This window comes from Ornithorhynchus anatinus, chromosome 8 (assembly GCF_004115215.2).
Source record: "Ornithorhynchus anatinus isolate Pmale09 chromosome 8, mOrnAna1.pri.v4, whole genome shotgun sequence".
Classification (NCBI taxonomy): domain Eukaryota; kingdom Metazoa; phylum Chordata; class Mammalia; order Monotremata; family Ornithorhynchidae; genus Ornithorhynchus; species Ornithorhynchus anatinus.
Genome location: NC_041735.1, coordinates 39,578,938 through 39,604,443, shown reverse-complemented (window position 1 = coordinate 39,604,443; position 25,506 = coordinate 39,578,938). Strand labels below are relative to the sequence as shown.

General features: G+C 43.9%; 1 protein-coding gene across 4 annotated transcripts in view; it reads right to left on the bottom strand.

Moving 5' to 3' along the window:
• The window catches only part of CPNE4 (copine 4), a 426,330-nt gene that overhangs the window by 32,887 nt on the left and 367,937 nt on the right, over positions 1 to 25,506 (bottom strand). For all 4 annotated transcript variants that reach the window (XM_029070548.2, XM_039912979.1, XM_029070547.2 and 1 more), the window contains one exon: positions 7,956 to 8,054. In XM_029070548.2, the coding sequence (XP_028926381.1) occupies positions 7,956 to 8,054 (99 nt within the window). The remainder of the gene's footprint in view (positions 1 to 7,955; positions 8,055 to 25,506) is intronic.

The window sequence follows — 25,506 nt, the reverse complement described above, 5'->3', positions numbered from 1 at the left end:
AAGGAATATGATTGCTCGACTGACACCACCGTACTAAGAACTCACACCACTTCCAGATAACATTCCCGGGAAGTAGGAACAGGATTATTACCCTCATGAATCAACCTTTCAAGAATATCTATTGAGCACCTATTGTGTGCTGAGCACTGAATTGAACACACGGCAGGAGTGCGATTGAATAAGTGACATGACCTCTGCCCTCAAAGAACTTACAGTCTAACCAGGGAGACTGACAGACCCAAGCCATTCATAAATAGTGGGAGAGAAAGAAACAACAAGAGAAAGAAAGATAAACAAAGGTACGGTAATGTAAGTTGAAAAAAATACATAAATGAAATTTATATAACATATCGCACCATTTTACCGATGTGGCACCAAGATTCAGAGAAGTTAAGTGTTTTGCTCACGGTCACTTGACAGGCTGATGGCTGAGTGGGAAATGGGTGCTCGAATCATGCTGCTGTAAGGTTAAACACGTAACTGTCCCGGGTCAAAAAAGGTATCTCCTTGGCAGATAGCACCTTTTCAATTCATATTACAGAGGGGAAGGACTTCAAGAGATCAGCCTTCTCCCTGATCACCCCACCTCCAGTTTCTCTCTTCCCTAGTTCACACTTAACTCGACTGACCAGATTATTTTTCTAAAACCCCACTGTGCACCAATCTCCCCACTCCTCAAAAACCTCCGACGGTTGTCTATTCCTCTCTGCATCAAGCAGAAACTCCTGACCAGTGGCTTTTAAAACACTCAATCAACTATCTCTTATTTATCCACTCTCGTCTCCCAATATACCCCAGCTTGTACTCTTCATTCTTCTCAAGACAGCTTGCTCACTGTGCCTTGTTTCCATCTCTCCAACCACCAACCTCTTGCTCACACCCTCCAATCTGCTGCATCTCCCTCCTTCATATCTGGCAGTCCTCAGCTCTCCCTACCTTCAAAGCCCTTCTAGAATGTGAGCCTGCTGTTGTGTAGGGATTGTGTCTATCGGTTGCCAAATTATACTTTCCAAGCGCTTAGTAAAGGGCTGTACACACCGTAAGCGCTCAATAAATATGAATGAATGAAATCATATTTCTTCCCAGCAGTCTTCCCAGATTAATATCTAACCACCTTATTTTTAATTTTCCAGCTATTTCAGCCCTTCTATGTCACCTAACCGCTTAAGTACTCCCAACCCCCTGAGCACTTAGGTACGTTACTCCATTAGTTCCTCCTATCTGCAATTTAAGTTTCTTCCCCTCTAGACTGTAAAATCCTGAGTGCAGGGATTATGCATTCGAATTCCACTAAACTCTCCCAAGTGCTTAGGCCAGTGGTCTGCTCCCGGTAGATGCTCGATAAATGTGACTGATTGATTTATCAGCGAGGGGGTTAAGGTCCAGGCTCCAAACAGATAACATGTAAATTTCAGTGAGATACTGAGGAAATCAGCTGTGCAGCTCAGTTTCAGCCTTGCAACCATTCTGATCAAAAGACAATTTGGTAGCCATTTCCGGTGGCTACTTGGGAGCACATATTAAATACTTCCAGATGCTTGGGGCAAAGGATGAGAGGTGAAAGGGAGGAGGGATCAGAGGTTTGCAGCTAGAATCTGATAACTGGGGGAAAAAGCTCTAATCATAAGAACACGTCTTCCAGCTCTGTGTTCTGTGGAGAACAGTTGTCACTTCCTTCCTTGTATCCATCAACTTGAGCGTAGTTAGTGTTTCTTTTTTTCAATTAAGTTTTCTCTTGATTAAATCATTCTAATTCCTTTCCTCTTTCCAAAAGAGCCATGTTTTCATCCTTTTTGAAGTTTCAGCTAATCTTTCTAGATCCTCGACAGTATTTCCACATACTTGTTGGTATTTGAAAACCAAAACTGGGATGCAGAACTTTAATAAAAGTTTTAAAAAATGAATAAAGTAGCAGATGAATAACTGCCTGCATCTTGGACATCATACTCCCATTCGCCTGTACGGATGCCATGTTGATTTTTCCAGTGACAACATTGCATTGTTGAAGCATTAGCTTTCTACCTCACAGTTTTTTTCCAAAATGTGATTCCTCACTAAAGATCTGTGATAAATCACCGATGAGCACCCTAACTTCAATTTGTTCTTACTAAATTTTAGTCTGTTCTTAAGGGAACATTTCATTGATTTGAGAAGTTAGATGGGAATTCTCTTCCTAAATTTCAGTGTCAACAACCTCATCCCTTCTCCCCATACTGGTATCACCCATAAATGTACACATATTCACAATTTTACCTCTTTTCCTAATTTTCTTTATAAAAAGGCAAAGGGCCATTTCCAATCTTGTTTCTCAGTGCTCCTCAAAGAGCAACTACTGGATTAACAAAAACATAAAACAACAAACCCCAAATGGCTGAGAGGAGGTGGAAGTCTGTAGGATATCAACATATTTCCATTTTGTCTCAATATAGGGCAGTCATCTTAGTATAAGTGACTTCAAGGAAGTTCTGCAGATTTTCTGCACTCATCCTATGGTTAGTTTTTAAGGAACTCTGGAAGGAAAGGGTTTTCTAAGCAAGTCTTCTTCCCAAACTTTCCCAGGGCAAATGCAGCTATATCAGCCTCACAGAATCTCAAACCTCATCACTACTGGTTTCCATAGCATTGCCAATAATCCAAGAGTCTTTCTTCAATCTTCTTCTGAGGTTTTTTAAAAACGAGCCACTCAGGGATTAAATAATAATGGGAAACAACAATTCCTAGTATTTGATATGCCAAATCATTTATCATTTTCAATAATTGTGATCAGCCTCAATTTGTGTGGCCCAGACAAACATAAATAATGCAATTATTAATGAATTAATAATTCCTGCTTCTGTTAGGGAAAATAATCATTCATGGAAGAGACTGATTTGTTTCATTTTGACAGTTGCTGTCTGAGAGTGACAGGAAGGAATATATCTGACAGAATATTGGGCCCCATCTGGCCAGAGCATTCACAGTTGGAAGTTGGAATACTCTGGGGCTCCCAAACCAAGACAACTCTGGATTCAAGACGACTCCCTAAAATCTGATATTGTAGAACAGAGAGGCAGTTAACCTCTTCTTTCTCCACATTTCTGGCTTTCTGTCACTTATCTGTCCCTGAAAGTCCTCCTTCCTTTAACTAATATCTTACTGCGCTTTTATTTTTGTTTTCAGCCATCAGGACAAGGAGGACACTTGAGGAGGCAACAGAAGAGATGATACCTTCACATGAGACACTCGGGCAGAAATGTACTGCATTTTGGGGGTGTTAAAATGCTTTACATGATTTGTATCTGGAGGAAAAAAGTGTAAGTCCAAATTTTGAGAATTGAGGGGATTTTGCATTTTTGTATTAATTTTGTACTAATTTTCTGCAGTACTAGCAGAAATCACCTCTGAGATAAGAAGACCTAAAAAGACAAGGAGAAAGAAAAGGAGAGGGAGTGACGGAGAAAGAATCAGAAACACACAGGAGGGAAAGCAAAATAAAATTATTTTTGCCCTTTTTTTTCCTTCCCTGGAAACCTTCTGTGCTGGGTTCTGCTCTCTTTTAATCTGGCTCTCTCAGGAATTTCCTCTCCTGGTGTGAGCCTCTGCCCACTCCTAGGGCACGAAACTGGAGGTGAAATGATCAGAGGTAACTTATTTCCGAGTACATAGTTCCCAGAGAGTTTTTGGACACAATTTTTTACACTGCAATTTGAGGATAAGGATGGTGCTAAAAATAACAAAAAAACCCCACTCTTATAATCACATCTGTGCTTGCTTTTGGGGAAATTCTGAATTTTTAGAAGTGGTAGAGTACAATACAACAGAATTAGCAGACACGTTACCTGCCCTCAACCTGGACTGCATTAGAAGAGCTGAAGACGGTCCTGTCTCCACAAAATTCTAGGATCAGGCCGGAGGAGCAAAAAACAACTTTCCCCATTTGGGGTTATTCCCTCTTTCTCAGGTTGCACAGAGGATCTAAGGGCTCAAACCCAGATGCCCAGGTTTTAGGCAGGGGAAGGAAAAGTGAAATGCTCTGAACTAAACCTACAAAGAGGAAGCTACTCCCAACTCACTAAAGTAAAGAATTCATTTTCCTCCTGGTTCTCTTCTAGGATGTGGTATCTTTTGCAATTGCGTTTCTCAACTGACAGAATCTATTAATCAACCCACAGTATCGATGAGCACCTTCATGTTTGCAGAGTGCTTGGGAGAGTACAACAGAGCAAACAGATCTGATCCCTTCTCTAAAGAGCTTTCAGCCTAGTGGCAACGCGAGCCTTAGCCTCAGCTAGTCTCTAAGCCCACTGGAGTCAGGGAATAATTCTCTTTATTGCTATAGTGTACTCTCCCAAGTGCTTAATACAGTGCTCTGCATATAGTAAGCGTCCAATAGATACAGGTCTATGCCATTTCCACTTTGTACAAGGCTCTTTAATCATATTTGAACTATTCCTTAAGAGAAAATTTTGAGGTGAATCTATGTTTTTATTCCCATTGTGTTGTAGTTGGGAAAGACAGTGGTTCGGAGAGGACAAGTGGCTTTTCCAAGACTGAAGAGCAACAGACTCTCTTTCCCTCTTAAAGTCCTACTGAGAGCTCACCTCCTCCAGGAAGCCTTCCCAGACTGAGCCCTCCCTTTCCCTCTGCTCCTCCTCCCCTCCCCATCGCCCCGACTCCCTCCCTCTGCTCTATACTAATAATGATGTTGGTATTTGTTAAGCGCTTACTACGTGCAGAGCACTGTTCTGAGCGCTGGGGTAGATACGGGGGAATGAGGTTGTCCCACGTGAGGCTGACAGTCTTCATCCCCATTTTACAGATGAGGGAACTGAGGCACAGAGAAGTGAAGTGACTTGCCCAGAGTCACACAGCTGACAAGGGTCCCCTCCCCACAGCACTTGTGTACTTGTGTACATATTTATTACTCTTTTTATTTTATTAATGATGTGCATATATCTGTGATTCTATGTATCTATTTTGATGGTATTGATGCCCGTCTACTTGTTTTGTTGTCTGTCTCCCCCTTCTACACTGTGAGCCCGTTGTGGGGCAGGGATTGTCTCTTCCTGTTGCTGAATTGTACTTTCCAAGCACTTAGTACAGTGCTCTGCACACAGTAAGTGCTCAATAAATACGATTGAATGAATGAGCGAACAGAAAACCCCAATCCTCACATCCTCTTTTTGCCTTTCTGTACACTTCTTTCGTCCCTGGTAATTCAAGATCCTTCACAGATAGTCTTCTCTCTACCGCCTGGAGAGAAAAACTGTGACTCAGAGACAATACTTCTGTTTGTCCTTCAAAAGAAAGATTATTTAATGTGTACGATTATAGCCGGTGTAGCACGTAAAGTCCCACACCAACTCTACTTTTCTCCTGCTCTGAATGGACGTCTCGGTTGGGTTGTGAGACATTAGCATGCATGAAAGGCACTGGTGGGAAGATCAGCAGCTCAAACATAATTGTGAGATGAAAAGTGACAGTGCTCGCCTTCTCGCCTCTGAACGGAGAGACCAGCTACCCTCTGTGGGATGAGGAAACCCTTTGAGAAATTCCAATGACGTCAATGTCAGCCTCCACTGTCACCATTTAGGAAAGAGATCTTTTTATAAATCGAATGCATCATCAAATCCAAGCGTTAAAATTAAATAGCATAAAGGGAAATCAATAAATCTTCCCCACTATTTAAATTCCCAGAAAGCTTGTAGGGCTTTTCGATGGATAAAAAATTTATCCGGCTACTCAAAGGATGCAACGAGATGCATTCTAAAAAAAAAATCTATGTAGAGCAGGGTTTGGGGAGAATCTTTATATTCTGGTCAGCTACAGAAATGGTGACAGGGATTTCTGTGATTCTTAACTGTGGATTTTGACAAGCTATTATTTTCAATATCCTCTTAGGAACCGAAAACTAAAATTTAGCTATGTACGTGGGTACCGATTTGGTCATTTTCTGCTTCTTTTTCTTTCGAAATAAGCAAAGGCAACATTTTGTGCAAATGTTTGCAAATACAAAGTTTACTAACAACCTTCATTAATTTATTAGCACAATGTAGCCTAGTTTGGTGCTTTCGGTTGAACGGTAATTGTTTTCCAACTGTCCCTATAGTGTTCTGGGAATGAAATAACTTGTATCTTACCTACTGGGGTTTTTTTCCTTCTCACTCTCCCTACCCCTACCTGCTTTCTTCTTCTTGCCTTCCTGCAGTTGAAGAGGTGTCCGGGGTACCACGTGTCCCAGTGATGGACTGCAAACGCTTGGGAGAAGGACTCTCAACTTTCTGATATGTTTCTTACAGTGCCCTGTAAATTATAAGCCACAAGAGGTCTCGTGGGAACTGTCAGCGAGCCTGAACAGTCGGCTTTCTGGAGTAAAGAGGTTTGGATGTGTTCATAGCAAAATATGGACTACCGTGACCCTAACGAGACCTCGTATCCTTAGAGGGTTAGCCTCGCTTGATTACTCCAGCTACATCTTGACAGAAACAACTGGAGAGATGACAGGGTAAGTCCATCTCCTCAAACAGGTTAGGCCGCTTTCAGGATGTCGGGTCCCAGGGTAAGAAGGAGCAGAACTAGGGCCCGGGAAGCAGGACGCTTGTGCCTCTCTCCCCTTCCTTCCTCAAAAACCTCCCTCTGCAGGCTCCCTCCCATCAATGTTAGTGTGCTGGGGGAACAGGGTAAACACAGTCTAATTATAGGCTTAATTATACCAGAAATCGCAATGGCAGTAATCAGTTTTCTGTTTGACTGATCTTTGATCCTGATCTAATGGGTTAATTGTCAACTCTCACAACTAGAGCTCTCCCTCTGCAATACTCATCTTGTGGTATTTAACCCCTCATTTTACAGATGAGGAAACGGAGACACAGAGAAGTTAAGTGACTTGCCCAAGGTCACTCAACAGGCAAGTGTTAGAGCTGGAATTAGAACCCAGGTCCTCTGACCCCCTAAGGTGCTTCTCTTATCTAGGCTTCTGGACGACCTGAGATCCAGAAAGTCTAACCTGGTCCCTTACTTAGGGTCTGATTTTACCAACCAGACTCTCAAAAAGACTGTTTTAGGGGAACACAATGTCAACCTCCAGCTTTCTTTCCTTCTGACTGTTTGTCTGGAGCCTTGTTTACTTTGCACACCCAATAAGATGGTGTCTTCTGCAATTAATGGCCTGCTCTGTGATACTGCCCCAGGGGACAGCCTTTTCAGATGCTGAAAGGCTTAAGCTTTTACCTGAGAAAGAAACTTAATATTGGATCCAGCTTTCAAAGCTTTCGATTTTGATGAAGTCGAGGCCCGATTTCCATCTTTGGAGGGAGAGAACTAGGAAAGGCCCCATGCTGGAGAGTGAATGGGATCAATGGGAGAGGGAGTGAAGGGGATCCAGTGCCGGGCCGGGAAGAGGGGACAGGGGCTGAAGTCAAGGGCAGAGGAAAACTTGTGAAATCCACTCAAAACAGCTAGGGGAGAAACAAGGGACTTCCCTGAGGGAAACAATACCTACCATGCCCTGTTGAGTTGACACCGGCCATTAATATCTTCAGGTTTCTCTCAGTGTTCCTGTGGGAGACGAGGGACCTGGGGTCTAATCCCGGCTCTGCCACCTGCCCGCTGCGTGACCATGGGTAAGTCACTTAACATCTCTGTGCCTCAGTTTCCTCTTATGTAAAATGTGAATTCACTATCTGTTCCTTCTCACCCTTAGGCTGTGAAACCCATGTGGGCCAGGGACTGGCTGACCTGATTATCTTATATCTACCCCAGTGATTAATATTGTGGCTGCCATATAGTAAGTATTTAACACATACTATTATTGTTATTACTATTATTGTCCAACCGGACCAGGAAGGCTGTTTTTATAAAATCATCCTGATCCAACAGCTCTACGGGAGCAATACTTTTAAATCCCAATCCGGGAATCAACACTTACTTTAAACCACGGACAAAAGAGAACTGTTTCTGAAACTGTTTGTGCTTACCTGTCTCCCTTCCATCGCTCCTCTCATTTCTTTAAAAGTCGAGGTAAATTCTCCAATGAAGTCATGTTTGCCATTGGAGTCCCAATCCCAAACTATGCACTACAAGAGAGGAAATTTTTTTTTTTTTAATTCAGAGGCAGTCAACACCAAAGTAATTGCAAAGCATGCTGTGACACATTTACTCTGTGAACTGTCGTTCGCTGAAACCAATTCAAGGAGCAGTCGACAAGTTGTGTCAGACCCGGAATGAAATAACATTACAGGATGTCAACCCAGATCAGGTGGAAGGTTGGATAGGCTCAGGATTGCTAGTGGTATGAGTGCCCGGCTTTACGGACGGGGTAAATGGAATAACGTGAGTCCGTGGATCCTATAACCACCGACTCTGCTTGGTTATTAAGGGTACGAATAAGGGTGCAGATTGCTTTCATCCCCTGGAGCTTCATCTCTAAGTCCGATGAGGATGGAGCCAGTGATAGCTCTTTGCTAGCATTAAAGGCACACAGTGAGACTGTTCAGTGAATCAAGTGATAATGGTTATAGCTGGCATTTTAATACCTGCCCCAAACACTGCCAACAACACAAGGTGGCCATCTCTCTTTAAAATACTATCCAGGAACACAGTTAACCCCTTTAGCAATGAAACCACCTGCAATCAGACCAGTAAAGGCGCCTAGGATGGAGACACTCATACCCTGGGTCCAGGGATTCATGGTCTCAAGAAGCAGTCCGATCCTTCCTAAACATCAGTGTGAGCCTACAACTCGCCCTAGGGGACCAGTCTGAATTTGATCTAGTGGAGATAGGTTTCCCAAAAGGAGAACAGAGGCAATATTAACTTAGCTTGCTGAAAGGCACTGAGGACATAAAGACCCAAGAGGGAGGAATGGTCAATAAAGACCTATTTCTTCAAATTTAAGAGGAAATCCAGAGAAAATTTTCTACAATCCCATATTACTAGCAACCGAGAAAGTAAATACCTCATCCTTACGATAAAATGGACTGTGGTTCCACGCCTGGTGCATTTTTGTGAGACAATCTAGGCAAACTAGACATCTCAACAGGGGTTCATGTGTGAGGGAAAAGAACTTTCCCATTTGGGATCATCAGTGGATCATCCCAAACCTTCACAGTGGACGTTGAAACACAACAATGATTCGGCCATTTGGAAAAATCAGTTAATGTGCCTGAGTGAGAACCGAAATGCAGATCACTCTGAACTGATTTGCTGCTGTTTCTGGATCCACTGGCTCTCCCACCTTCCCAGAACAATCTTCAAGTTGAAGAGAGGAGATTGAAATTTGGAGAAGAGATTAGATGGGAGAAAGTTTTGGGGTTTACATCATTCTGATCAGGTTTCTGATATCCATACTTACTCTCCAGCTTCAGACTCCACACACTATTGTTCTTGCCAATTCATTCTGTCGGGATTTATTCAAAGGCTATTCAAGAGCACAGTCTCAATCAAGAGTCCTTTCAGATCATAATGACACTTTTGCCTAGCAAACTGAAACATCAACTTTCCTTTCCAAAGGACATCTAATCTCTGCTTCCATCTGTGGCTTGGCAGGCAGATACATGGTGGGGTTTTCTGTCTTGAGAGCTTTGCAGAGTCTCAAGGAGTTCTAATCAACCATCCTTGGCCCATAATGGAGAATATCAGTGGGAGAAAAGTACTGGGGAGAAGTGAAATCCTCAAGGCTAAAAACAATAATCTTCCAAATGAAACAAATTCTGCATCAGGTTCACTGATGCTCTTTTCTATACTAAGAGAGCTTTTGCTCGCTCCTAGATACGCTCAGGACCTTTCACATGCCATACTCTTCCAAAGGGTAAGTCCTCCTTGATCCAGAAGAGGGAAACTGACATTCAAGCAGAATCACCTAGAAATAGTGTGTACCAACCGTCCATGCACATTTCTACACCTGTTTCCTGGGGACCCGCTACTGATTAGGCAGCAGGCCTTGATTATGAACATTTTAGCATTCTTCACCTTAGCAACTGCAGAATGTTTTAACCTTTCTGCAGAGGGATCCCAAAGGAAGGAAACACTCAGAGACAAACAAGAAAAAATGGTTTGCTTTTTTGCAGACTTGTGGCTGGTGTATGACAGTTCAGGCTAGACTGGCAGAGACAAGCTCCTTTGTGAGCAGTTTGATTTATTTCTTTTTCCACAGAGAACAGTGGGGTGGAGGTGGTTCAATTATCTGAGGAGACATGGAATAAATGTGAGGCACTGGAATTCTCAAGTGGCTTTGGGGTTTTTTGTGCATAGACAGTTTTGCCTTTGTCTATGGACTGTGAAGTTAAACTTCTCAAGAGGGTAAATATAAGAGCAGGTGCCAGGTTACCTGAGTCCGTTCCTTTCATCTGCCCAAATTTGCTCTGAGGATAAATATCCCTGAAAACTCTTCCTATACAACATCTCCTGTTTAGATGTTGTTAAAAGGCTCTGGTCATATCACGGCTAGATCATGGTATCAGCCTTCTCGCTAGTTTCCGTGCCTCCAGCCTCCCCCTTCTCCAATCCATATTAATAATAATAATAGCGGCATTTGTTAAGCACTTACTATGTGCCAGATACTGGACTAAGTGCTGGGGCGGATATAAGCAAATCAGGTTGGAGGCAGTCTCTGTGCCACATGGGGCTCACAGTCTCAATCCCCATTTTACAGATGAGGTAGGTGAGGCCCAGAGAAGTTAAGTGACTTGTCCAAGGTCACACAGAAGACAAGTGGCAGAACCGGGATTAGAACCCACGACCTCTGACTCCCAAATCCGGGCTGTGGTCACTAGGCTAAGCTGCTTCCCTGGACCCTACCGCACAGAGCATCTTCCTGAAATGTCATTTGACACATAGCTTCCTGCTCCTCGAAACCCTCCACTAGCTCCCCGTGTCCCTCCACAGCAAGCAAAAACTCTTCACCCTTGGCTTCTAGGCCCTCCGCCGACTCACTCCACCTTACCTATCTGGTCCCTTCATCTGCTCCTCTCCTATCTGCTCTCTCCATTCCTCCCAAGCCAAACTTCTAACACCTTGCTCTTGACTCTTCCGCCTCCACTCCCTCAGCTCTCCCCAACTTCAAAGTCCACCTCCTCCTCCAAACTGCTGTCCCTGATTAATTCCCAGCTTCCCAAGTCATCCAAACCCATCAATCATCTTCAGCGCTACGTACCTATTTATACCCATCCTCAGCACTTATGCTTATTCATATATACTTATTCAATTCAATAATGATTTATTCAATAATTCATATATTTATTCCATTGGGCATTCTCATTTGAATTACTCTGCAGACTCTCTTGGGTGAGTTTCCCCGTTAGAGTCCAAGCACCTTTTGAGCAGGGGGTGTTTCTCTTGCTTATTTTGTTCAGTGTATAGCATACAACTACTGTGTATCACCATACTTTGTTTAGCTCATAGCACCCAGAAAACAAAAACAGATGTTAAATGATTCGTTATAGGCTGTCCTGTAGCCACTCACCACTCTTTTTTTAGGACCGAGGGGCCTTAAAAAGTTTTAACAGAGTGGTATTATCCCTATACGCAATGTTGAAGTAGGTGTCCTAGTGGGCAGTCATACCTTTTCAGTCAAACCACCACCCACCGTGATTTTCTGCAATGGATAGTTAAAACTCCAGGTATGACTCTGGGTTGTCCTAACTATACGTCCTGGCGGAGTTGGAATTATCCTGAATATTTGGTAGGCAGTCCTTGATATTTTTAGCAAAACCAAAACGTCCGGTTAATCCAGTCTGCCTCTTGAATCGACGTCCCCAGCTGAGTTTTATGAGAGACAATCAGAGTCAAATGATTTTGAACAAGGTCAGAAAAGCATGAAACAAGCGTTTATTTGTTCCATTCCAGAAGCCTTCTAGCTGTAGCTTGGAGGAACCAGATGGTGCTTTATCTTTTGATGGACAAAATGGCCAATGGAAATAATTTCTATTTCAGCACAAATATAATTGGGTGTTTGTTAGCATTTCTGTGACAATTTCTTATTTTTAGGGAGCTATTATTTAGGGAGCTTATATTTAGGGAGTTATCCACCGCTTAGTAGGGTGCCTGGAACATAGTAAGCACTTAACTAATGCCATCACTACTATTGTTATTGGTTATAAAGATTGTCTGAAAATTCCTGACCCAAAACTGGTAATTTGAGACAAGAAACAAAAGACTATGGAAAAATAATTTGATTTATTTTTAATATACTTTTGGCATGGGGATACCTTGGCATCTTCTCTGACTGTGTCTACACCAAACAAGTGTATCCAAAAGTACTCATCAGTCCTACTACATTTTTTCTCCACAAGGTTTTGATGGTCTCCAATGACATTCAATAATTTCTCTATATCGGGGTGATCATGTTCTTGAAGAGCCTCGTGTTATGGAAAAATAGTGTTATAATAGCTATCAATTCGATGGGAATTAATGGAAAATTAATGCCTGGCCTCGTGTATAAAGCATGAGCCTAGGAATCAGAGGACCTGGGTTCTGATCCCAGCTCTGCTCCTTGTCCCCTGGGTGACCTTGGACAAATCACTTAACTTCACCGTGCCTCAGTTTCCTCAACTGCAAAACAGGGATTTGGGACCTGCTCTCCCTCCTGCCTAAAGTCTGAGCCCATGTGGGACAGGGACTATATCTTATCCAATTAGCTTGCATGTACCCCAGTGCTTTGAACAATGCCGGACACATAGTATGTGCTTAAGACTGCGAGCCCCACATGGGACATAGACTATGTCCAACCTATTTAGCCTGTTTCTACCCCAACGCTTAGTACAATATCTGACACATATTAAACACTTAATACCTTTAAAAAAAACTAAAAAACAAGTACCAAAGAAAATGGATTAATGGGTAAATGGTCTGAAGAGACATCACGACCGACACTTTTTGATACAAATATCTACATTACTCTTCTGACCGCTACTAATAGAATGCTTCATTCCTTTGCCACTTATAGTTATCTTATTACAGTAAATACTGTAACACTGCAAAATCCCACAGAAACCCCAAATAAGTAGTCTTACTGGGGCAGATCAGCTTTTCTGTTGTGAAACTACCCTTGTGGAATGAGCATGGGTCTGGGAGTCAGAGACCTTGCCTGCCGTGTGACTTTAGGCAAGTCAATTTGACGTCTCTCTGCCTCAGTTCCCTCATCTGTAAAATGGGGATTAAGACTGTGAAGTCTATTTCTTTCTGAAGTGCAGTGGTGTGCTTGTGTAGATTTGAGAAACAGCGTGGCTCAGTGGAAAAAGCCCGGGCTTAAGAATCAGAGGTCGTGGGTTCTAATCCCGACTCCGCCACTTGTCAGCTGGGCGACTTTTAGGCAAGTCACTTCCCTTGTCTGGGCCTCAGTTAACATTTGGAAAATGGGGATTAAGACTGTGAGCCCCACGTGGGGCAACCTGATGACCTTGTATCCCCCCAGTGCTTAGAACAGTGCTTGGCACATAGTAAGCACTTGACAAATGCCATTATCGTTTAGACTGTGAGCCCGATATTGGGCAGGGATTGTCTCTACCTGTTGCCAAATTGTACATTCCAAGCGCTTAGTACAGTGCTCTGCACATAGTAAGTGCTCAATAAATACTACTGAATGAATGAATTGTCCCAGTCATTTTACCATTATTTCCAATCAGATCCTTCCAGTTTATTAATTAGTTCCTCTTCCCAACCACTTCCAGAAAGGCAAGTGATGTTTGTAATGGAGCATCCTGGAGTTTCTAAATGATCAACTGAGAAACAAACACCTGTAGAAGGAGAAACTACTGCAATAAGTGAATCCATTGGAATTTTAAATGGTAGCTTGTGGAAAGGAGTTGCTCAAAGCCAATCAAACCCAAAATACACAAAACTTGCTTAATAGTAGCTACTTCGAATCTTCAGACTTGAGAACTCAAAAGCAGTGGGAGATTTTAGGAAAGATTTTTTTTTTCAACCTGTCCTCTAGCATTCATGTTCAATTATTTTTCTGCTCAGGTCTGGGTGGAATTTGGCAACGAAACTTGACCAGTGGCTTGGAGACTATTTTTTTTTTTTTGCAAAATACAAGGTCTTGAAAAGTTCTCATCAGGTTTAAAATAGTAATTTTTTATCCACAGATGATACAACAAACTACTGAACTACTTTACAAAGCCTCCATTTGCATTTGAAACCTACATAACCACCTAGACTACTTCCATCACTTGGGCCCCGTGCAATGTACGTTCTACAGAACAATAAACCAAAACGTGCTGAATTGCAAAAGCCAAAAAGGAATAATAACAATGTCCACCACATTGCAACTTTGCTATAGTCTACAAATGCTAGAAATACATAGCCAGATGAGCTAGCCCTATAAAATGGGTTTCTCCTGTTTATCAGTCTCCCGACAGGAAAAATCAGGTATTTAGGTCTAACAGAAAGCTCACCACCCATATTTTGCCCTCTGCATTCGCTAATAGTACCCTGCCCATAGAATTTTCCTTCTTAATCTCTCTATTTTATCTTCATCACCACCATCAATTGCATTTATTCAGAGCTTACCTTGTGCAGAGCACTGTACTAAGAGCTTGGGAGAGATTACAACAGAGTTGGTTGACATGTTCCCTGCCCCAAACAAGCTTACAGTCTAAAGTACATGGATCCTCTTTTCTCGTTTGGGTCCTTTGCTCTTAAAACAGTGATATATGTCATGGTTATTGTAGCCAGAAAAGAAGGCAATTTATCTTCTTGCAATGAGTCACAGCTTACCCCATCTCACATTCCTTGTGCTACTGCTCCAGGAGAAATGCTGCTGAAATAAGGAATCTCTTTTCTACGGTCCTAATGCTTGGAGGCAGGTATTCCCGGGTTAATAGTGGGGAATAGCAGATAGCCAGACAGAGCTGCTTTCCCGGTCCAAGAAGTTTGGGATTTCAGGTCCTCATCCACATGAGAAGAGTTAGGGAGTATGATGCCCCCAGGAAGAGGGATGGACAAAATGATCTCTTCAAAGGGTCTTCCAGGGCTCAGATTCTAAATCACAGATGAAGGCATTTCAGAGACAGGGATCATGAGGATGGCACACACAAAGCAAAGGAAAAACAGATTTCCTTTCCTTTGAAATCAGCCTGTCGCTAGGTCAGCAGTGGGCGTGTTGCCATGTTCTACTCTAAGTACGTACCCCTGATTGAGCTGGGAATGTTCTCCAATCCTGCTTCGCTGGACCTGTCCAAAAAATCCCCTTGAGCTGGATGCTGGAAAAACCTCACCCCAGGGATCCCACGGAGGAACAACCAGATTAGAGAAACCAAGCTCTGGTGTCCCAAAGAGCCCAGTTACAACAGCTGTCTGCAGTGGGCTTTAGGACCTTCCCTTCTTCCCATCAAACTTAATTTTTCTAAGCAGCAGGTGTCTCATTTCTATTTTGTCGCTAGGTCAGTGGGACCAATTTGCCTCCTATTACATGAATGGAAGCATAAGTGTTGGAAGAGAGTTCTTTTCACTCATATCCCACTTTTCCCTCATCCCTAGTGACTATTCCCCATGAAGAGGGGCTACGTTTAAGCGTACCACTCCATCACATTCAGAGGGGGGAACCAAATACTAGATTTGGTATCCTCCAAATCTAGCCCAGGTTATGTTGGTGGCTGTAGAAAGGGTCAAAATTTCCTCTGAATGATTCTTTCCACTCTTTCTTCAGCAGAGGAAAATATATTCCACAATGGGTCCCTTAAAACCAGCTGTAACAAGGGATTTGCAGGGGGAAAAGGGCAAAGAAAGATGAATATACACTTTGTTCACTTGGTATTCACAACCAGATAGGAGTGTTGAATTAAAAGGCCCAGCACGCTGCCTTTGGGCAGACTGGTGTTCATCACTCTGAATAAATAAGGCCAACCACATTGAACGGTTGCCTCAAACTGAAATGGAAACAAACTTTTCTTTTGAATTGCTGTACTGTTGGTTTTCCCTTGATTATTTCGATTCCCATGGAAAGAGCACGGGCTTGGGAGTTAGAGGACGTGGGTTCTCATCCCGGCTCTCCCACTTGTCTGCTGTGTGACCTCGGGCAGGCCGCTTAACTTCTCTGTGCCTCAGCTGCCTCATCTGTAAAATGGGGATTAAGACCGTGAGCCCCACGTGGGACAACTTGATTACCGTGTATCTACCCCAGCGCTGAGAACAGCGCTTGGCACAGAGTAAGCGCTTAACAAATACCATAAGTATTATTATTTGTAGATTCTAGGCAGGATGGAGAGAAGTACTGAATTAGTACTTGAACAGAACTCAAAGCAGCCAGATTGTTTCCAAACCTTTTAAACTTCACTGATGACTAGTCTTTAGCAGAATCAAAGTTCCCATGATTGTGTGAACACAGTGAGAAAGATGGACCAAAGACACTGGCTTAGAACTCAAGCTTTCCAGGTGGTCCAGCTTCATGATCAATCTGAGCTGCAGTGATGCCTTACTCCCCTTTCCCTCCTCCCAAATCCAACAGCGCATTCTACGCTAGAGTCTTTCACTAGATTGGGCTCTGAAAGGCTCTTCTGTACAGGGAAAGGTGAACGTGTAAGAGACCAACTTGGGATTCCTTCTCTCAGGGATTCAGTCCCCTCTACAGCAACACCAAAGACTGTGGCCTGCAACGCCTGGGCTTCTCAATTTCTAAGGACCGGCGGTCCATGTGGTACAACTTTTTGAGTCGGCCTGGGTATCATCTTAATACCCTCAAAGGTGTTCCTCTTATAAACCCTGCTGCACTCCTGGCAGGGCATCACGGCAGGGCAGAAGGGAGGTGGCTGCTCCTAGAATACTAAGCACCGTGGCTGATGGGGTTGGCCAGGCTAAGGTCAGAGGGAGGAGAGGGGGAGAATGAGTCAGAAATGACAGAATACAGCCTCAACAAAGCCACAGATCGCAACCCGAAAGAACGGCTGATTGGTCTGTGAATAATCTTGGAAGAAAGAGAAACTGGGTCACGAGGCAAAATTTCGAATAAGGTGTTGTCGCTGTCAAGATGACAGTCCCTTGACTTCCACATGAGGTGTGCAGTTAGTGGTTTATTGATTGCTGTAACATGATCCCAAGAAACAATCTTCAGCTGTTGAGGCCTCGAAGCACAGAGAGAGCAGCGGATTCCCACAGAGCAGAGCCTGAGCCTCGGCCCCAAACGTTTAAACGTGGAGACTACCAACAGCGAGGATACCTCTGCCTAAATGCCCTCTGCATTTAGGCCCCCATCTAGCAGCTAAAAGTAGTTCAAAATCGTGAAAAAACAGGCTGACTTGCACGTTTCCCTTTGATTAATTGCCTTCCAGAAGAGCCATCGAAAATGTCTGGGACTTGGGAGCTTTAGGCAATAGTCAAACACACTTTATGGACAAGAAACAGTACCTCTTCAGGCTGAACCAAACAAGATGGGCCAGACCAAGAAGAGTTTTACGATTTAAGCCCAACTGGGGGAAATGAGTCTTAGGGCTGTGCTTCAGAAAATCTGGTGACGTCTTCCTTTGATTATGGGGCAAAGAGAATCCCACATTAACAAGGAAATTGACTTGCTCAGAGGCTGCAAGTTACTTAACTTTTCCATTGGCTTCTATGAGCTGTGATATTGGATTAAGGCTGGGGAACTGTTATGGAGATTTTGCACGAATGAAGTAGTAACCTTCAGGCCCCAATCAGTAGGTAGTAGAGAATAAAATGTCATTTGCTCATTGGGATTCCCTTCAGCACCTTTCAACCAATCAGTGGCATTGAGTGGTCCCTGTGTGCAGAGCACTATACTAAGCATGTGGGATAGTACAATACAACCGAGTTGATAGGCAAGTTCCCTGATCCCAAGGAGCTTACAGTTCACAGAGGCAGACATTAAACTGAATTACAGATAGGGGAAATAGTAGAGTATAATAATAATAGTAATAATAATACAGGTATTTGTTAAGCACTATGTGCCAAGCAGTGTTCTAAGCCCTGGGGTAGATACAAGGTAATCAGGTTGTCCCACGTGGGGCTCACAACCTTAATCCCCGTTTTACAGATGAGGTAACTGAGGCACAGAGAAGTTAAGCGACTTGCCCTAAGTCACGCAGGTGACAAGTGGCGGAGCCGGGATTAGAACTCACAACCTCTGACTCCCAAATCCGGGCTCTTTCCACCATGCCACGCTCCTCCTCTATATATCTAAGGGCAAGTTAGGGTTGGTCAGAAAGTGAAACACTCCCTCTGGGGCCCTGGGAATTTTGCCAGCAGCCAGAGCATCTTGGTAGCTGACAGTGCTTGGGGGTGGGGGTTAGTATGAGCGACCGGCGCCCTGTATTGAGGGGTCTGGAGGATAGGAGTCCCCCAACACCAGGTGAACAAATCAGTTCTCCTAAGTAGATAAGTGTCTGTCCATTCGGATGTCACAGTGATGAGCCAGATGGCCAAACTATCTCATGTGGTTTATTGCACAAATCCCCTTCTTCCATCATTCTTTGTGAGACAGCATACCTTTGACAAATGACTTCCTCTGCCCTCCACTCCATTTCCAGCATTTCCTCTGACCCTAGCTAATTGAGAAGCAGTATGGCCTAGTGGAAAGAGCATGGGCCTGGGAGTCTAGGGACCTGGGTTCTAATCCTGGCTCTGGCCCTTGTCTGCTGGGTGACTTTGGGTAAGTCGCTTCACTTCTCTGTGCCTCAGTCACCTCATCTGTAAAATGGGGTTTAAGACTCTGAGCCCCATGAGGGACATGGACGGTGTCCAACCTAACTAGCTTGCATCAACCCCGGTATTTAGTACAGTGCCTGACACAAGGTGGGCATTTTAACAAATACCATAAAAAAAAATTCTTCCAAAGAAGGTGTCCACGGTAGCTCATTCTAGAGGTCAGCCAAACATCACCTATGTCTTGCAAGTTAAAGAGATCAGGACCATCCTCCTGTGGAGAGGGGCATAGCAGTAATGAGATGAAGTCAGTCCTCTTTTCGATTTGTCGGCAATAAGTTCTTACTTGCTTTTGGCAATTGGAAATGTGATTATAATAATAATAATACGATGGTATTTGTTAAATCAGGATTTGTTCTAATCCCAGCTCCTCCACTTGTCAGCTGTGTGACTTTGCGTGAGTGACTTTACTTCTCTGTGCCTCAGTTACCTCATCTGTAAAATGGGGATTAAGACTACGAGTCCCACGTGGGACAACCTGATAACCTTGTAACTACCCTGGTGTTTAGAACAGTGCTTGGTACATAGTAAGAGCATAAATATCATCATCATCATTAAGTGCTTACCATGTGCCAAACACTGTTTTAAGCACTGGGGTAGGTATGAGGTAAGTAACTGAGGCACAGACAAGGTAAATGACTAGCCCAAAGTCACACAGCTGATTAGTGGCGGAGCTGGGATCAGAACCCACGCCCTCTGACTCCCAAGTCAGTGCTCTTTCCATTAAGCCACGCTTATCAAGACTGGGTAAGGCCATAACAGCTGCCCACCACATAACAAGTCAACACAAGTGGCAAATCAAGAAGGCTTTCCTTGAACTAGCGACATTTACTCCCACATAACTGGGTAACCTGGACTGACCCATCAGGGGTTTAAAGCACCTAGAGAAATGGGGAAGAGTGTTGCTGTTACATAGGCTTCATAGAGAGGGTCCTCCACTCTGGTGTTTCCACATCCCCTTTCTGGGCAGAAAAAGAAAAATCCAGCCATGAATAACAAAGTGAATTTAAGAAAGAGAAACACTTGCCACAACATAATACTATACCATTAGACAATAGAAACTTCTGGGGTCATGTGAAAAAGACTAGCCAAAGAAGAATGGGGCCAGCAAGGAAGAAAAAGTGAATGATGAACTCTCCACCTCTTAGGAGAAAAAAAAAAGACTGTGATATGTGGAACCGTTACCTGAAGAGAAGTCCATGTTGGAAGAGTGAAAGGGAAGAGAGATTACTTTCCCTACCAAGGCCAACACAAAAAGGAAAGCGAGGCGTGCGTGCAAAGTTGTACGGGGGGATGGAAGGAGTAAAGCGTAAAGTGAACCGAGGCTATAGGTGGTGCCTGTTCTCATTCTCTGACCAGTCCCAACCATCAGGAGCAATAAGAAGAGCATATTATGCCAGATTCTACACCCTGCTTGTCACGGTGACAACTGTTTATACAATATGATTGATTACCCTGCAATTTACTTCGTCAATCAGTCACGGAGTTAATTACATGTTACTCTTGGGCACTATTCTAAATAATGGTACAGCAAACAGTGCTCGGTTTAATGGTCCTTAACACTCCACTATTAAATTGATGACACCGCTGTGTCGGTATTGATGACAGCGGCCCTCCTCCATTAAGGGTAATTTATATCACTAAGAGTAATGCACTACATCGGTCCTATTTTTGCCTTGACATTATTCATAACGATACAGATAATGAATTCCTCAAACAACGCCGAGCAAGTGTTTTTTCATAAACCCAAAGAAATCCCCTCCTCGAGGGCCCATCATTAAGATTCTGAGGAGCCTGGTTTACTATCTCTTCATTAAAACTAAAGGGAAGATGCTGGTGAAAAAAACTCCACCACCAGGAAGGTGAATGAGGAGTGGATTCCCACCAAGTTCCACACTCTCTTTTTTTTTTCTTTTAAGGGATGTATTAAACACTTTCTATGTGCCAGGCACGGTACTTTCCAGACCAAGAGCATTTGTCTGGATGCTCACCCATCTCGCTTCCCTCCCTCCCTGAGTTGCAGACTCCTTGGGGGCAGCAGTTGCATCACCGTCCCGTTCTGTAAAATCCTTTTAGATTAGCACCATGTTGAGGGGTGACCAAGGGGTGAATGAAAGGGGTAAAAACGACGAGAGATGAGATGATGCCCGGAGGCAGGAGATAACCTGAGTGGAGCAGGGGTGTGGCTCCATTTTGTGGCCCAGGATTCTGTGGTCCTCACTCTCTCCCAAAGTAGAAATCCTTTCCTACCAGGCCCCAGAGCACACCAGCCTGAGACGTTCCGGCCAAACTGCTTCTTCCCGCTTAAGGCTCTCGGCTATAAAAAGTTGACCCAACAAATAGCGTCCATACAGGGAATGATTAGCTGCACTTGCAAACGGGCACTTTGACACCTGGATATTTACTGGGCAGGCCTAAGTGCTGTTTAGGAGATCTGTGAGTCAGGGCTTTGCCGGGCCATTTAGGCAGCAGCTTTTGAAACTGTAACAAGGGTGCTATTTAATTCAGTTATAAAAACCTGAGATCACAATCGCTGCTAAACAGAATATCTATCACATTCCTCTTTGTCTTCTGACCATGCTGCAAACCATTCATTTGGAGAGTTCTTAGTAATTCCCCTAATTTAGTGCATCCGATTAGCCCCGGGTTTGGAGAGGCTGGAGTCCACCCTCTGTCTTTCACAAGGCCAAAAAATCAGTCCAGTCAAGATCAAGAAGCCACCCAATGCATCAGAAGAGACCTCTGACTGCTTAGTTCTCCTTAGCACTTAGTACAGTGCCTGGCACTTAGTAAGCGCTTACAGATATCGTTTTAAAAAACCACAACACCCAAAATCAAAACAACGGCCTGAATGAAAGGGACTAATTTACAAGCAATGTGCAAAGCTCTGTGTTCAAGTGAAAGGTAGCTCCTTGATGTGCTGATGTCAGCTGTGTGACTGTGGGCAAGTCACTTAACTTCTCTGTGCCTCAATGACCTCATCTGTAAAATGGGGATTATCTGCGAGCCTCACGCGGGACAACCTAATTACCCGGTATCTACCCCAGCGCTTAGAACAGTGCTCTGCACATAGTAAGCGCTTAACAAATACCAACATTATTATTATCATTTGCCCCAGACTGGGCCTGTTTCCATTTTCAAGATCGCCTCGTATTATTCTGACTTTTACAGAGCTTTACAAAAAATAAATGAATTAATGCCTAAGAGGCTGAGGAAGCTGAGAGAAGGCAAAACCGGAAAGGCCGAGGAAAATTAATAGCCTTTGGAAGCATCCGTATGAATTCGTCAGAGTTGCCGGTTCTGGCACCGGTGCTCTGCGGGACTCTGCCAGCTTGTCATCCGTTCATTCTGCTCTGTGTTGAGCACTTGGTCACCAGGAGTGGTCAGTTCATACAGAGCCAGATTCTCCCTGTGCTTAAGCTATGTTGGGTTGGTGGTTATTTACACCCGAAAGGTGCGTAACCTCTTTCAGCCTGCAACTCTGGCGCTGTTATTGACTAAAGCTATTGCCCACTGAAGAGCAACTGGACCCAGGCCAAACACAGGGAGGATCTGCTCATGATCTGATTACAGGTGACTCTGAAACTGCATCATCCCTCCATGTGCCTTCAGTTAGGGTCCAGGCCCAGGACCCATTCCTGTCAGATCCCTGCGATCCGAGCAGGAGGTCCAGGGAGCAGCAAGGCCTCCTCCAAGCCACAAGCTGAGCCATCCTGGTGGTGGTGGTGGCAGCTGGGGCCCTAATAATGGTGAGGGCTTCCTTCAGCATCCATCCCACTCTAGTTCTTCTTCCCCAAATAGTAGAGAAGAGAGAGAGAGAAAGCAGCATGGCTTAGTGGAAAGAGCCCGGGCCTGGGAGTCAGAAGTCATGGGTTAATAATGTCGATATTTGTTAAGTGCTTACTACGTGCCGAGCACTGTTCTAAGCACTGGGGGAGATACAGGGTAATCAGGTTGTCCCACGTGAGGCTCACGGTTAATCCCCATTTTACAGATGAGGTAACTGAGGCACAGAGAAGTGAAGTGACTCGCCCACAGTCACACAGCTGACAAGTGGCAGAGCCGGAAGTCGAACCCATGACCTCTGACTCCGAAGCCCAGGCTCTTTCCACTGAGCCACGCTTCTAATCCCAGCTCTGTCACTTGTCAGCTGTGTGACTTGGGGCACGCCACTTCACTTGTCTGTGTCTCAGTTACCTCAACTGGAAAATGGAGATTAAGACTGTGAGCCCCACGTGGGGCAATCTGATTACCTTCTATCTATCCCAGCGCTTAGAACAGTGCTTGGCACGCAGTAAGCGCTTAACAAATACCATTATTATTATTGTTAGAAAGGAGGTGGGGCCGGGGGATAAAGGGGAGTCAACATACATTCATTTTCCAAAGAGGAAATACAGGTTCCCCTCCTCTTTTTTCTTACCGTATACTACCTAATACAAATTGAAGGCCAGACAGATGCTAGAAAATACCGAATCGGATCAACCCGACCCTCAGTATTCTTATCAAAACTGGAGATTTCAGTCACTCTCTTTTTACCATTCCTTTGTTCTAAAAGGGCAGGAACTGCATCTGTACTTTGTTTTAAATTAAAGAGTCCCGATCCCCTTAAAGGAGCTCAATAAACAATCTGCAAATACAGCCAATTCTCGGTCATTTGAAGAAACGGGGAGATAGGAATAGTCTGGATTATGGAAATTTGGCTGCAACAGGGGAAGGAAAGAACAGGATGAATGACGGGGTTATTAGACTCCGACCATTTGTGAACTCTTGTTAATTCATTTACTCATTCAATGGTATATATATTGAGCACTTACTATGTGCAGAGCGCTGTACTAAGTACTTGGGAGAAAGACTATGCTACAACAGATTTGGCAGACGCATTCCCGGCCCATGATGGGTTCGCAGTATGGAGGGGGAACCAGACATTAATGTAAGCAAATAATTTTTCTTCCGATTAACTCAGTTTCATCCCTCCTAGAGCCAGCATCTATTTCCCGAGTTTCTGTGCAAGGAGAGGGTATATTTGAAAAGTGTCACTGGTCTCTCGACCTAGCCATGGCACCGGTCCATGACCGAACCTAATACGTCGCAAACTTGAGAATAGGGCAATTTTCTTTCCTTTCCCACTCACCGCAAAAAGTTAAGTCCAGGCACTTTACATAATGGCGGCTGACAGAGCTTCTGAGGAAGATTAGTTCTTTTTACCCAACTGGGTCAAGATGAAAGGAATAATTCATTACGATTCACTTGAGAATTGGGAGGAAGGTATGTGGTGAAAATGAGAGGTCCACAGTGCTTTGATGTGCATTTCCTTCATTAATTCAGTCAACTTGGGGGTAGGGAAGGTCCCGGGTTTTGGGGGGACAACTAGTTATAGTCCTCTTACTTCCCCCACCTATGCCAGCTTCCTGCACAACTTAGGGTGCTGTTTTCCCCAAGTCTGGTATATGTAAATTCCAGAAATCCACACTAAGGGAGGAAAAAGTGATGCAGATAAGACAAAATCGAAACTAAAAGAAATCAGAGGGGGCAGTTTGATTTCCGGTTGGATCAAAACAGAGACGCAAAAGGGTTCTGGGGAAAACAACCAGATATATCAGTATTTTCAAAACGTAACAAATCACTGTCATTGATGGGTTGATTTTTCAAAAGGGGAAAGAGGAAAAGTGAGGATTTAAAGAGAGGATCTGTGCTAGCATGGTAGGGATTGGAGTGCTTTAGGGGTCAGAGAGGTGCCAGATGAGATTCAATTTATTTTGAGGAGCAAGCCATTATAATAATAACAATGACAACTGTGGTATTTAAGTGCTTACTGCTACAATTACTGACTGTGGTGTCTGTTCAGTACTTTTGTGTCAGGCATCGCTTGATACAAGATAATCAGCTCAGACAAGTCCTCGACCTACATGGGGCTCACAATCTGAGGGAGGGTTAATCCCCATTTTACAGATGAGGAAACTAAGGCACAGAGAAGTGAAGTGACTTAACTTAAAGGTCACACAGCAGGCAAGTGATGGAGCTAGGCCTATTCAATACTTGTTCTCCCTCCTAATTAGACTGTGAGCTTCATTTGCGACAGGGACTTTGTCCTCACTATCGTCTATTTACTTCAGTGCTTGGCACATAAGAAGCATTTAATGAAAAATCACAATTTTTATGAAGAACTTGGGAAAGTACAACAGAAAGAAGGTGTACATTCTTTGCCCACAAGGAACTTAATTAATTAATGTTGGTATTTGTTAAGCTCTTACTATGTGCAGAACACTGTTCTAAGCCCTGGGGTAGACACAAGGTAATCAGGTTGTCCCACGTGAGGCTCACAGTCTTCATCCCCATTTTACAGATGAGGTAACTGAGGCACAGAGAAGTTAAGTGACTTGCCCACAGTCACACAGCTGACAAGTGGCAGAGCCAGGATTCGAACCCATGACCGCCGACTCCCAAGCCCGTGCTCTTTCCACTGGGCCACGCTGCTTCTCATAACTTGCAATCTGAGGGAGACAAACACTGAAACATTTACAGACCGATCAAAATAAATAGTTGAAAGTACAATTAAATACACACATACCCACTGAAAATGGGCATATATACATCCCCAAGACCTAGAGATGGTGGGTGGGTTGATATGATTTGGGGTGTTGGAAATAAACCGGGGAGCAATTCTTCCCAACCTCTCAATGAGTCATTATCCCCAGCTCTGAAAGCAGAGCATGGAATGCAGTGTTGCACAAAGGAACAAACTGAGAGACACTGGAAGTCCGACTTTTCCAAGAAATCCCTCACTGGAGAGTTAAGAACTCAGAAGACACTGCAAATGGAGATCATTTTCCTGAGCATTTGCTACCCTGAGATCAATAAATCTGACTGCATGTCTAG